The following is a 14,223-nucleotide window of genomic DNA, read 5'->3' on the forward strand; positions in this document are numbered from 1 at the left end:
TGCTAAGGTACGTAGATAAATGATCGTATAATGTTCTAGGTAAAAAGTGGCTTGGGTGACTGCAGAGAAGCTAGTAAACAGGTAGGATGGTCCTATCAGTGTGATGGGTTGGAAGAGTAAAACTCAAACCTCGCCTTTTCTATAGGAGAATTGAAGAGCCTCAGTCGCCTGAGCACGTTTGCAGTGGGGATCTCCAGCATACTTCCCAAAGTGGTGCCCTGCAGTCATGCTGTAGCTGAAAAATGTGCGTGGTTCCACTTCTCAACTAATTTTAAGTAATGTAAAATTTATCCATAATGAAGAAGGCCTTTCTGGGAAACGTTGGCTTCTTTGTGTCAGAAACGCAAAGCAGAGAGATGCCTGGATGCAGGGCTTAGTTCAGGCTTCCCAGAAGCGAGGACGTTGCCATCCAGTGCCATGTGCACGGAAAGGCAGGAGCGTTTTTCTCCAAGTTTGCAGCCAGTTTAACGCTCCCTTTGGTGCACACCAAATGCAACATTCATAGCTTTTAAGTTGTGTGTGGAAAAGTCTCCACACCTGTGGTTAGGGGCTCTGTTCCCGGCCTGTGATTACCGAGAGGTGGTACGTGCAGGAGGGGACTAAGTTGGGAGGCCTGGAGGCTGGACGGGTGGGTGGTCTTGCATTATCGCTGTGTGACCCTGGGCCTTAATCTCCTTCCCTGCACTTTTTATAGACTCTTAAAGTATCAAGGTAATTGTCATGTAACTTCAGTGCTCTGGTCACTGCCTATTCAGTATTTCACCTACAATCCCTTTAATTTAAAGGCTTTGCTTGCTTTGATAGTGAATAATAAAACAATTCTTTAAATTTCAGGTGTTTTTTTTTTTGCAACAGTAGATTATTTACTGAAAGTATTTAGAAGGTAATTTGCCTTTCCCCTGCTGCTCTCTCCCACATGTAGCGCAGGAGGAACCTCTCTGTCTGACTCACTAGATTTTACAGAAATCTGAAAGAAGCTCAGCATCCGTATGAAGCTATGGTAATTCCCTTCAATTTAGGCAATTTAACCATCACAGAACTGGAAGGGTCACCTGTCTCTTGGATGAAAAGTACCACATACAAGGCAGAAGGTTTAGGAGGTAAATTCTAGGAATGTCTGGTTTTCAAATGTGCCTTTTTATGAGGCACAGCTTTCCCCCTCCTCTTTTCAGCTCTGCAAACCTTTGATGCCTCACCCAGAAAGATAGAAATACAAGTTGTTACAGGCAGAGTTGCTATCATCTCCTGTCATTTTTAAGATCTAGGTTTTTTTATTATTATTTTTTATTTATTTCTTTGTCAAACTTCAGTTCATGCTGAGTTTTTCTGTGCCTTACATCTGACCTGACATACAACCTGAGGGCAGGATGTGGCCTCCCTGCTCAAGTCAGTAATTTCTACTTACTGTATATGTTTAGCTGTAATTTTTCACATCAAAGTCAAGATATCAACTTAACTCGTTGCAGGCTCAGATTCATTAAGTTGCATCAAGGCTACAAATTAAACTAGCTATAAATAAGATGAGAGCCTTGTATGCAGAGAGACAAGCAGATGGAGATCCTTCTCTGAAAAACCAAAGAGTGCGTTCATTGCCTGCTTCTGCTATGTGTGAATGAAACACTGCCATCTCTACAAATGAGCTGGTACTTGGCCTTTCTGGGATCTCCCAAAGAGAGAAGGCTGGGTTGTGTTGGGTACTGCAGTGTCCACCCACTCCAGACATGTCTAGAGGTTAGACTGTACTGTTCAGGATGTACCTACGTGTTTTAGAAAACATTAACAGTAGACCTACTGTATCATCAACCCCACGAGAAACATCCTAAGAAATTGTTCGCTTTGTTCTTCTCTTCTTTTCCTGTTTCAGTGCAGCACAAGTGGGAAAAAGCTGTGCTGTCCTGTGTTCTGCCAATTTTGCATTTCATTATTACTTTTCATGTATTTTTATTGCTTCTCAACCTTTGTAAAAATATGAGGGTATGAAATGGAAGCTGGTAGTATATTGTAAGGTTTTTAAGGTCAGCAATCAAAGTATTGTAAAACAGTGATGCTCAAGCTGGATCCTCTAACTGGTTGTTCCTATATATTGGAAGAGTTGCCCTACTATATCAGAGGAGTTGACTGTCTAGTGCTGCAAAGACACTGAAGATGATGATGGAAATTTTCATACGGCGAGATGCAACATACTGCATCCATCGTTGTTGTGAAAGCAGTGGAGTGGCATTTGAGAATAGATTGCTAAAAGCCCTCTTTCCTCTTGTGGGATGGGATTATGATAAATCAACGTTACCTTCAACTCCATCAATACTAGGTTATGTCTTTACTTGTGGGGCTTTAGCATCATAGATGCTGAGCCCTGTTTTTTGTCTTCACAACTCACCTTCTTATTTGTGGAACAGCCAAACCATTTAGACTGCTCCTAAATTTTGGCCACCTCATCTCCAGTGGCAGTAATTTCCCTAGGCTAATTTTGTGCTGTTCTGTAATGATGTTTAAAGGATTAGCAGATTTCTTAAAACAAAACGCAATCGCTTGAAGAGACAGGTAGTAACTACATATCTCAATATTTATTTTGTTACTGAAAAATAATCGGTGAACCAGAATGAATTTGGTTTATTGAGTTAACTCAGAATAACAGCTCTTTTGGAGTATTTTCACGTCTTTATTGAACCACCTATTTTCCTCTCTTTAATTCTGGCCTTTTTTGTTCTTTTTGAGTTCCATGGGAATAACGCACTGGAGAGATGCAGTTGTTCTTTATTCAAAGCTTGTTCTATGGGTTTTTCCCATGTCTGCAAGTTGCAAAATTCCTTACTGTTCTGTAATCTGAAATCTTGTTACCGTGGCTTGATAAATCATCTTGACATGCAGTTGAGCAGCTGACATATCTTCTCTGAAGTTTGACTGGCTTTTCAAGTTAACCTTTAAATATATCGAAGCTTTTCCACAGTTTTTCAGACCAAAACTTCACACATTAATACGGCACATATTCCACTACAGAAAAGATCAGATGGTTTCAACTGATCATGTTCTGCTTTTGCATTCCTCTTAGCATTAGTAATCGTTTATACACTTCAAAGATAGAATAATGACAGGACATCTGTCAACCTTGTTTGCAACTAATTCTGCCCTCAGTGTTTACCGCAGCTGGATCAATGCATATCCTTGCAGTTAATTTTATTTTTTATATCATTCTAAAGAGCCAAATCTCATCCCGCTTCCTTAAGTTGGGCAAAAATCGCATTGAAGTCAGTGGGAGCTTCACTTTGCCTGACTAATGAAGTACTTGAGAAGGAAAGTAATGCTTGGGGAAGGGAGAGGCTAATTGAATTGGCTTTGGGCTTGTCGTGCAGGCAGGCAATGTGTGGCAGTTCTTTTTCTGCTGGGTCTAGATCTGCTGGCAGCTGTTGTAGCTCTTCCAACCTTTAATGTGTCAAAATGTGTCACTGCTCACTCACAAAAAAAAAAAAAGGAAAAAAAAAGTCCAATGGTCTGTTGGAGTATTAAAGACCTGTAGGGTAGCATTTAAAATGGCTATGATATTGAGTATGATATTGAGGCACTTCAGTTTTAAGAACCTTCTTTTCTGAGGTGCCAAGCACCCGCATCTGGAATTTCCACTGGGTTCAAGGTGTATCAAGTCAGATACTCATTTTTTGAAAATTTTGGAAAATGTTGATGATGGAATGCAAAGCAGATGTCATGGTCTCTGAAAGCTCACTTAGTGAGAGCAAAGATTGGGGATAAAAATAATGATATAGTTTCACATGCAGGCTCAAATACTACTACTTGTAATTAAGAGAAGTAACATTACCCTCGGGGTGCTCCTTTCAGATGAGAAACACACATGATATTTTGAAAGAAGGCTATGTAAGTTAATTATTGTAAGATGTTTATGCAGCTTTAAAAATGGTAGATTTGCACTCTGTGATAACTAAAAGGCTACCACAGGAGCTCACTGCTGCCCCTCAGCTCCATCGCACCAGGACTGATCCTACGACTGGGCTTTGCTGCTGTAGGCAGGAAGGATATAACATAAGAGAGAGAAATGCTGAATCACTTTTCTTCAATTAAGGCTTCACAAGAAAAGTATATTTTTAACCTTAGCAAATACCCTGGTGCCCGATCTTCCATGGGTATTTATATGTTTTTATTCTAATAACTCCCCTTAAGGCCAATATGAGCTAAGCATGTAAATCCCTGGAGAACCAATGAAAAAAAGCAATCTCATTCACTTAAATATAAAAATAAACCATTTGGCATGTTTATGCAGAAAAGGGTCTCATAAATTATTACTACTTTTTTTTTTGTCTGTCATCTAGTACTTTCCTAGCTAGATTTAAGGCACGCATGGCTTCCAGTTTGCACTTTGTGTGCTTTGAAGTGATGGTGAATAGATTCATTAAGCTAGAACAAAAAACCTGCTAATTTGTTGCTTGTCTTCTATTTCAAATGGATGATCTAAAAGGCTGAAAGTATTTGTGTATTTGTTGCGGTGCTGCTTGCAATTTGTTACAGCGGAAGTAACCCCCACCGAATTTTTAAGCAGTATTTTCCTTCAAGCAAAATCTCCAGGTCACAGCTCTTTCAATTACATGCACAAGAAGGCAAGGAGACAAAGCTAGTCTGGATAGCTTTCTCTTTTAGCAGCAAAGTTTGCATTTCTTTTAATGTAGTTAAAACATTTGACGGGAGGGAGTGTGGTTTAGTGATGTGAGGTGATTTCCAAATGAGTGTTAGCTTTTTACTGACCTACTTTCGACTGGCAGTGTATTCTTGTCCATTACTTTTTGTCATTGAATAATGCTGATATATTAAGCTGCGTGCTTCAAGGGCATTGTAAAATTGCATGTAGGGGCAGGACTGAACTGTGAAAGTGCGAATTACTCCATCAGATCATACCCAATTAAAAAGTGACAAGCACAGCAGGAGAAATTGAAAGCAAGGTTTATCTTTCATGTAACATAAGAAGTCACTATATCAGTTAGAAACAAAGTGAGTGTGAAACAGATTCTCCACCTCTTCTCATCCCTCTCCAAAAATTATTAATATCTGCTGACTTTATTATCAGAACGAATAAGCCCCTGAATTGTAACAGCTCATGTTCAAGGATATTACGACAATGGCAAGAGAATGGGAAGTACAGCAGCCACATACCTTGAAGCTATCTGTTATCAAAGTGTGTGCTGAACCTCAGGTCAACACATTGCAAATTGACAGATAGGGAGTTTTGAAAAGCTGGTTGTAGTTTATATAAAACTGTAGTGTGTCATTAAAAGAAGACTTGCAGGCTCTCTGCACTTCCACAGGAAACACGGGAATAAAAGAATGGTAATGAAAGCAAGAACTTTTACTGAGCCCTGTACTTGTTAGAAAACTCTGCTACAAGATAAGGAAACTTGTTTAGTTTCCAGTGCCATTGCAAAAATCCTCATATAACCTTTTGCTTAACGTTTGCCAGCACTCTTCTAATGGTGAGATAGATCTGTGAACGTAGAAATGAATGCAGTTGTCTATACACTGTATAATCTTCCATAATCCTGCTGGCTCAAGGTGTTGTGTTGCAAAACCTGTTCTGACAGTGATTCTGGATTAATGATACCAGGGATGACATTGTGATGCTTTAATAGAGAATTAGGGTGTGTGTCTCTGTGCGTGTGTGTGTGTGTGTATGTATACATATATAAATACATATAATCTGATTACCTCTCTTTTTAAAAAAGCAAACAAAAAAATGAATTAGCTTCATGAAATGTGTCCCATGTTTGCTATTGAGGTGCAGACTCCTTCAGTGATGTGTGACTTCTGTCTGACCAGGTGAACACCTTCTGCAGATAGTCAATGTCACATTGACCCTGATTGCTGCAAATGGTATTGCCTGAGTAGGTTTGTGCAACTTTAGAACAACGAACCTGTTTAACACCAAGTTTTCAGACTAGACGTTAGTGTGTGAAATTCTATGTTTTGAGGGGAAAAAATGGAAAAAAATGAGAGGGAAAGTGATAAATACATGCAGCACTTGATTTATGTTAGCTCAACGTGGAATTGTAACAACGTTGTATTGTAGAGGAGATGGGAGGAAATGGATGGGTAAATTCAGAGGGTAGATGATCCACGCAGCAAACCCATAGAAACAGCCATACTCTGTAGAATCTGTCTTCCCATAAACTGAACATAGCATTGATGTGCAGTGAGTTAAGGGTTTCAAAATGACTAACAAATTAACAGTCCTACTAGACTTCGAGCAGCCGTCAGGTAAAGATGGTGATAATAATAATGTGATGATCCACTAAGAGCCTCCATTTTCCTGGAGGGGATTTGCCTTTTCCCCCATTCATACCCAGGACGGAGTACCAAGGATCTTACATAGCTTTGTTATTTTGTGGTACATTGAGTAAGTAGTTCATTGGAGTTTGTTCTCAGTGAAGAGGTAGGGACTCGTGTGGAGATGATATCTAGGTCCTAAGTTGTTTGGCTGGTTGGTTTTTAGGTCATAAAAAGCTTGTGTGGTCAAAAAAAGCTTCCCATACCACACTGTTTCAGTTCTGTCAGAAGAAATTTGATAAAGGTTTCAGAGGATTTTGCAGGGCTCTTGTTCAGGGATAGATGAATTAGGCTTGTCTACTTCTCCTGAAGGTAAAGACAAAGATCTAGCTGTGTTGTGTGGTTTTTTTCGTTTGTTTTGACAAGATACATTCTGTGATATGTGCCTTCATTAGTCTCACCATTTTTCTGGTGCAACTGGGTGGTTAATTTAGTGATGTATTAATCAGTAGATATATTAATTTAGTACACATACAATAGACTTTCAAGAATAAAGGGGGAAGACATATACTGTAATTTAATTGTGGAAAGATTATTGGAATTCCCATTTTCAACTGATGTGTATAAAAATATGTGGGTAAGAGATGAGATGGTTTAAACAATACAAAACTGTTCAGTTATACCAGTAGCTAATTGTTGAATTTTATCTTGCAGTGACCAGTGTAAAAGAAAATGCTGAAAAGTATATGGAGATGCTGGAAGATAAACTACATAGGTAAGGATGATATCATGGAAACCTCTGAAATATTAAAAATGTTTCTTAATGCATCATTGACATACATAAAAGTGTTAGGGAATGTTTTTGAACTTGCGTTAGAATAATACCAGAATTGTTCAAGGTTGGAAATCCCCCAAATGTTCTTGTTATGACCTCTGTTCCTTGCCATGTTCAGCAGCTTTACCAGCAACCTGCCAAAGGATGCAGGTAAAAGAAATAAACATTGTTTTGGGCATTCTCCAGTACACAGGACTGCTCTTGAGCAGAGCTGGTACAGCCAGAGACAAGGGAGTGTGCATGCAATTGATGCACATCACTCCAACTCTGCCTGCAGGTACTGTGATCTGTGGTGTGAACCACTGAACATCCAGAAGTTGTGGAGTAGTGGGGATGCTGCAGCTGCAAAAGGCACTATGCAGAATTGAGCTCTGAGCAGAGCCAAAGAGTCCCTTGCTGTAATTCTGGGCGTCCTTAACAAGTAATGACCCTTTATATAACAGTTTTGAAAGAATGCTATTTTGAGGAATTAGAAAGCAAATAGAAACCAAGACAACAATGGAGATATTTTGGGAACTGAATCCTAATGTAGAATACACTTATATTTATGGTTTTGTTGTTTTTTTAAAGCAACGCTAGCATTTATATTTCCTCCTCTTGCTGCGTGAAGGGGGTTCTAGACTAGTCCTCAAGGTTTAGGCTGCTCCTTGAAGGGTTGTTAGTAAACGTTGCACTACTGTTGTGATAGAAAAGTGGACTTTGTCTCCCACAAGTATTTATATTAGAAAAAGCTTTCATAGGCTGTATTTGAAGCTTATGCCGTAATAAAAATGCAACCCCCCCAAATTAATGCCACTCCTATTTCTGTTTTTGAGCAGGTGTAATTACAAATCTGCCTTCATTTTGTTGTTGCATTGGTAGAAATGCTTCCAGATTTTAAAATTTGCTCACTCACACTATTGAATATAAAGGTACTTATTTTGCATAACTTTCATGCTTAAAAGTAAGTCTGAGCTGAGTGAAAAATGATGGAAGTGGACTTCAAAGATCAAGCTGTGTCTGTCTTGCCTACCCCCCATAACTTTGATACTTCATAACTGATTTCAGAACTCTGATTTCAACTTAGCTAGAGAAGTCTCAAATACTTAAGTTTAACACAAGTCTTAAGAGCCTCCTGTGGGTTGTTTAAAAAAAAAAAAAGGGCAAAAAAAAACCCACCCTATTCTTTATTAAAATTTAAAACATAAGGTATAGCAACATATATTGATGCTTCTAGCCTGTGAGGACTCAAATGATATATCAGGCTACTAGAATGACATAAATCCCTCTAACTATTAAATACTTGGAGAAGCTGTACAGACCTTTTTCAATCTGCTTTCACAGAATTCATCAGATAGCTTTGCGGTAGTGGTTTGTTTTTAGTTGTTAACATCTGTTTATATAACATTTGGGTTGTCTGGAAACTGGAATTTGCTTTACAGCATCCATACTTTAACTTGTAATACAATTTTAGGTGTCTTGATAAGTGTTGTTTATGAGCTTTCAGCATCATTTTTACCATATTCCTAGTATTTGTGGGAGAAAATCCAATGCTGAACTGTTGGTATTCATCCTGCTTCTGTGAAGAGTATTCTTTCAGGGCAAGGATTAAAAGTTAAAATCCTTTCTTGACACTGCTTTGTATTTTGGAGGCTAGTGCATTTCTTTATGGACAGTAGTTCACCATTTCAAACCTTACTTAGCAGATCTAAGTTTTCAAGTGTTGTAAATTTTTTCTTTTTTTTTTTTTTTTTGCTTTTGTATACAAGGATTGCCTTCCTTAGTACCATACAAGCCTGAGCCAGTTTCAGTCTAGGTTTTCTATCACAAGGCTACAGGCTTCAAAGTTGTGCTGTTGAGAGATGAGTGTCCTCCCCAGCCTTTGCTGGGGACACAAATACATGAACTCCAAGTGCTGTGTGTGTGTCACTGCAGCTGTAAATGCGGTTTTAGTATTCACTTCAGAGCTCGCCATCAGCTTCTCTGTCCCTAACTGGCCACCTGGATGCTGCAACCCTCCAGACTGTTGTGGTAGTGCCAAACTTCTGAAATTTCCCTTCCTAATAATGATAATGATAATAATCCAACAGTGTTGGCCAAGCCCCCAGACAGGGAAGATTCAGTCCTGAACCAGTTTTTCAACATGTAAAAATGGTATTATTCCAAAAAGTAGTTATTCTTAGCCCTTAATTACATGAGATTTTCTTTATATATTGGTGGGAAGAGAAAATGTATGATGTTTTTACCAGAAAGTAGGATACTACATCTTAAAAATAGCATTATATTTATGCAAATTAAGTGGTTATAGTTACTTTTTTTAAAGGTTATTTGGTCTCTAAATAATTAATTCCACCTGCTTTATAGTGTGAGTAAGCAAAAGAAGTAAACAAGAGCCCAAGAGGCTTTTTTCCCCCTACTTAGCGAAGTTACTTGAGAAACTGTTTCTCTTTTTTGGTCTTCATGTAGGTGCTCATATTACTCCTTAAAAATCATAAGCTGAAGACCTATTCTCCAAGGAAAGTTTAAAGAATATGGTTTAAGATTACATTCTTAAGATTGCATTTCACCTCTTCTTCAGAGGTGAAATTTGCATCTGGCTCATGGATGCACTTTTTTGATGCCTTTGAGACCAGTAGAGGATCAAGCATGTGCAACAAGAATTCAAATAAACTTTTTAAGTTTTTCTGCAGATGAAACATCACTTCAAATAGAAGCAACCTAGATTCAAATTAACGTATAGCTTCAAAATAAGGTAGAACTCTTAGAAATGTGTTTTTTGACTGATATTATAATAAAAGAGAATTAATGAAGAAAATTCAGACCAAAACAGCTTTAATGAGTTAAAATAATATGTTTAAAAAAATATCAATTTTATTTATTTATTTTATTTGTTTATTTTCTTAAGGAAAGTGTAGTTTGGAATAAATTCTCATTTTGGTTTCATTTTCATTTTGTGTTTTCTTTTTTTGGGGATGTGGAGTACCTAGCTTGTCCACTGGAGTACCTTTCTCTCTCTCTCTCTCTCTGAAAAAAAAAACAAGGAACAAGTATAGCACTTTTGACTGCAGTCCAAAAAATGGGTTCGTTCTCAGATAGTTTAATACAATGTTGATGACTGATTAAGAACAATACTCCTTAATTGTCTTGCATTTACAGAAGGAAGAACTTTTTGTCAATGTATTGATAAAAAAACAAATATATTTAGTATCTAATAATTTCACATAAAAGAAGCTAACTGCCAATTAACTACACTGATTTTTTAATATTGTTTTTCCATTTAAAATACAGCTTGCATTCTGAACAATGGACTGACGATTGTTCAGGACAGTATCCTTCAAGAAAAAATAAATAAGTAGCAGGTTTAATAATCCTGCAGGCTGTCTCTTTTCCAATCACCAAGATACTTCAAACCTCTCATAGCTTTTTTTACAGTCACTACCTCTTCTTTAAAATAATGGTATTAATCAAATACCATTGCCATTGCTTCCATTTACTAATGGCACTGCAAATTGCTTTACTTTTGCTGTTAAACAAGATATGTACAGAAGTGGTCAGAGGACAATGAGACTGTGTTCAGTGAAGACATTTCTATGGGTATATCAAATGTAAGAAGTCCTACGTGGACAACTTCAGCTCACCACTTGTGCTGAATGTCCTCCTCGATCAATACTTAGGCACTTAATGAAAGTGGCCACATTTTGCAAAATGTGTGGGGTACTAATAAGCACCTTTGAGATCAGTGGAAACTGAGAGTAAGTACCAACTCACATTTGTTTAGGTGCTTAGATGTTGGAATCTAAGTCTCGATTTGGCGTTTGCAGTTACTCACCTGGTTTTGAAGTTATCTGCCTTTTAAATGGGTAAGAAACCTCTGATCTGTATTTCTGTCTGAAAAGTCATCATCTGAGCTAGCTTACATATCACAATGAAAGTCATGCGATGTGACTGGTTGTACGTCTGTCATATTTTACATGCACCCTATGTCTCATTAAATCTCTGTCCTAGCTTCAGTCTATTTCACTTCTGTCACAGAGGGGGCTGTGGGAATGCATGTGCATATCAAGATCAATCTCTGTGTGATCTATATTTGATAGCTGGAGAAACCCCCAAAAATGTGTGGAAGAATGTAGAATTAAAAAATATATATATCTTTCAGACCATTGCCCTTGCAGAAGCTAGTAAATGTTCCATGGCAAATACAGTTACCTTGCAAAGTGCTGTGCAAAAAACAGGAATTCGGTTATATCACCGAAATATGCAGCAAAAGGATTTCTTTCTTTCTTACCTTTGGAGACACTGCTGATGTTTTAGCAGTAGTAGAGGAAAACACCTGTTTTATTTTAAAATATGTATACATATATATATAGGAGGCTTTTATACCAAAGAAAACTAAGTATCATTAGTATTGCAAATCAGCTTCATGAGATACAGGATGAGATAACAATGCTTTATTTTTCATGTGTCCATCTGCTAGATATTTGTAGAAACATATTTGGAATACATTGCCCTTGTGAAATTTATTAGAAACTGATAATCTGTGAAATTTGCTCTCTGGAGCAGATGGAATAAATGTGGCAGAATTGTTGCAAGAGAGTGGCAGCTGAATATTTCTTTTGTATATGTCGTGGATCATTTGACATTTGCCTTAAGAACTTCTTTTAACGTACCAAATATTTCCTGGGTGGCATTGCATGTTAATGTAAAAGTTATGCCTGAACCATAGCCTAAACAATTAATGATAGATACGCTACGTGATGAAGGGGCATCTCACAAGTGAAAAATGCGTTTTTGGGGGGAGGAGGCAGAGTGAAAATTAAACATAGGAGAAACAAAAGACCTTGGGACTAGCATTTATCCCTTCGCTGACACTCAGAATCCAAGAGCCAGACCTGCCATGGAAAATTGAACCCTGAGGCAGCAGAAACCCCAGGAGGAGCTGGTTTCATTGCTAATTAAATAATTAGGCTTTTCAAGATTTCTCAAGACAGTCATGATTTTCTGCAGTCAGGTGAGGTCCCTGTGTCCAAGTGCACACACTCAGAGCCCTGTCTGAAGTCTGGCACCGTGCTTTTGAAGAGTAGGCTGTGGTATCCAAGCCTACAAGCGCAAGCTTGCAAATATTGAGCATTTTGGTGACAAAGCCCCTCTCTGGCAGTCTCCAGCCTCTTATCTTCTGCAGGGGTGAGATTTCATCTTGGGCTGCTAGCGTCCTGCATGTCATCGTGCACAAAGCCTGGCAGCTGCTAGAGGAGAGTTGCTGTGCAAAGGCTGCTAGTAAGGCTTTCCAAAAGCTTCTCCCCCTCCTGTACACAGCAGCACGAGCGTGTTGGGGAGTGCCAGATGGCCTGCGGTAATTTTGTGTAACCCATGACCCACCTCAGTTGCACTGAGGGCTGTTTCAGCTGGCAGCAGCATTGTAGCAGTGCACGGATAAGACTGAAATGCCATCTTTGCCTACCTCCCCCTGAAGATTAGGCGTTTTGTATGTTGCTTCCAAGAGGACACGCAGCCCCAGCGCGTGCAGTATCATCATCTGATCTTATTTTGCTTACCAACAGTTCTGCTGCAGTAGTGTTAAACACAGGCTAGACAAAATGCTGGATACTTCTAGTGACTCATTCAGTCCCTTTCTTCTTCCCAGCTGGTCTAAGTCATACACAGCTGTGAGAACATTAGCTTCGAAATGGGGAGCAAGAGACGCTTTATATGCAGTGATGCATTCCTTTGTATCTCGTGGCCCACATGGTGATGGCTTCTAAATCCCTTATCATAACTGCCTCAGGCTGGAAACAATTTTTTTGTACCAGCCGATGTAACGATGACATTTCTTGAGCTGAGGGAATTTAATGTGATTGTACTCTTCCGCAGGCCTCAAAGATTATCCTATGACTTCCATTGATCACAAAACCATGGCTTTTTAGTTGCTGTTTCTAATTCCCAGATAGGAATCATGAAATTATTTTGGGGGAATAATATTTTTCAGGAATAACTAGTGACAATTACACAAAGGTGTTTTATTGAGCTATTTTCTGTGTTATTCTGCAAGAATGTGGAAATGAAGCTAGTAAGAAATGCCTGCTAGTGAGATGTAATATTGCAATGACGGTGCTTTGCCATTATTGATTTTTAAATGAAACAGCACCTTGTAACTTTGTGAATGTATGTAAAACCTTTTTTCTTCAATTGATTGTCTTTTGCTATTTGTCCTGGTTTGTTTTGTAATCAGCAGTGTTTGTTTTCATTTTAATGACTTTTTTCAACTCCTGGGTGCTCAGGACATGAGGTGTAGTGGAGTCGTACCCTGCTGTAAGGTGCGCTCCTTTGCACACCTTGCAGCTCCTTGTTCACCGAAGTGTGAAGGGGATTGTGTGTGTTTAGCAAGACTTGCATTCCTGTAAAGGAAATTTGTGGTTTTCTCATGCAGGCAATGTTTTTAATGCGTTTGAATGTCAACTACATTGAGCTGCATCCTTCAGACAAGGCCTCCAATGTCCTGAGGGTCCCAAACCATAACCGAATAACTCAGCATTAATTGCTAAGACATCACATTCCAGTTTACTTGAAAATGAATGGCCTTACAACAGTCATTTTTGTCGCCTATTATTCATCTCATTAGTTTACATACCATGTATCTTGGGTCTCCTCTATAACACGCTAAGTCTCCAAAATGATTTTGGGAGCAGAGCTGGGCATGAATGCTCTCAATAGCACAATGAGGGGATAGGCTGATGGTCTGAGAGCTCAGAGAGCTCAGAGAACATCAAAACGGCCAAGCGTCCTTGTGGATGGATGGCTATCTGTCATCTGGTTACAACTTCTCTACTGGTCTTGTCTGTGTGGGATATACATATATATAATATGATATGTTATATATTTATATTGTATTTATAATATAACATGTATATATATTTATAGAACATAGAATGTATGAGGTTAGTTTCCCAAAATGTTGTTTGCCCATAACTTTAAGGAGTTGCTTATCCTTATCTACCTGAAAAAGTGCTTGTGCATGTCAGTGCAATCACTTGTGTTGCCTCCCTTTGTAACAAAGGACTGTAGGACTAGGCCCTGTGTGGCTATCTTAAGTGTAGAAAATTGGGAACGTGGTTAGATGTTGGTGCCACTGGAAGTGAACACAGTAAATAAGT

The 14,223-nt window shown here is 38.6% G+C and overlaps 1 protein-coding gene across 1 annotated transcript in view; it reads left to right on the plus strand.

Moving 5' to 3' along the window:
• LOC310897445 (disrupted in schizophrenia 1 protein-like) overlaps positions 1 to 14,223 on the plus strand; it is a 228,033-nt gene that overhangs the window by 169,928 nt on the left and 43,882 nt on the right. The window contains 1 exon segment of the mRNA XM_083831104.1: positions 6,976 to 7,036. Coding sequence (XP_083687230.1) covers positions 6,976 to 7,036 — 61 coding nt within the window.

Source organism: Anser anser (genome assembly GCF_964211835.1).
Source record: "Anser anser genome assembly, chromosome: 3".
NCBI lineage: Eukaryota > Metazoa > Chordata > Aves > Anseriformes > Anatidae > Anser > Anser anser.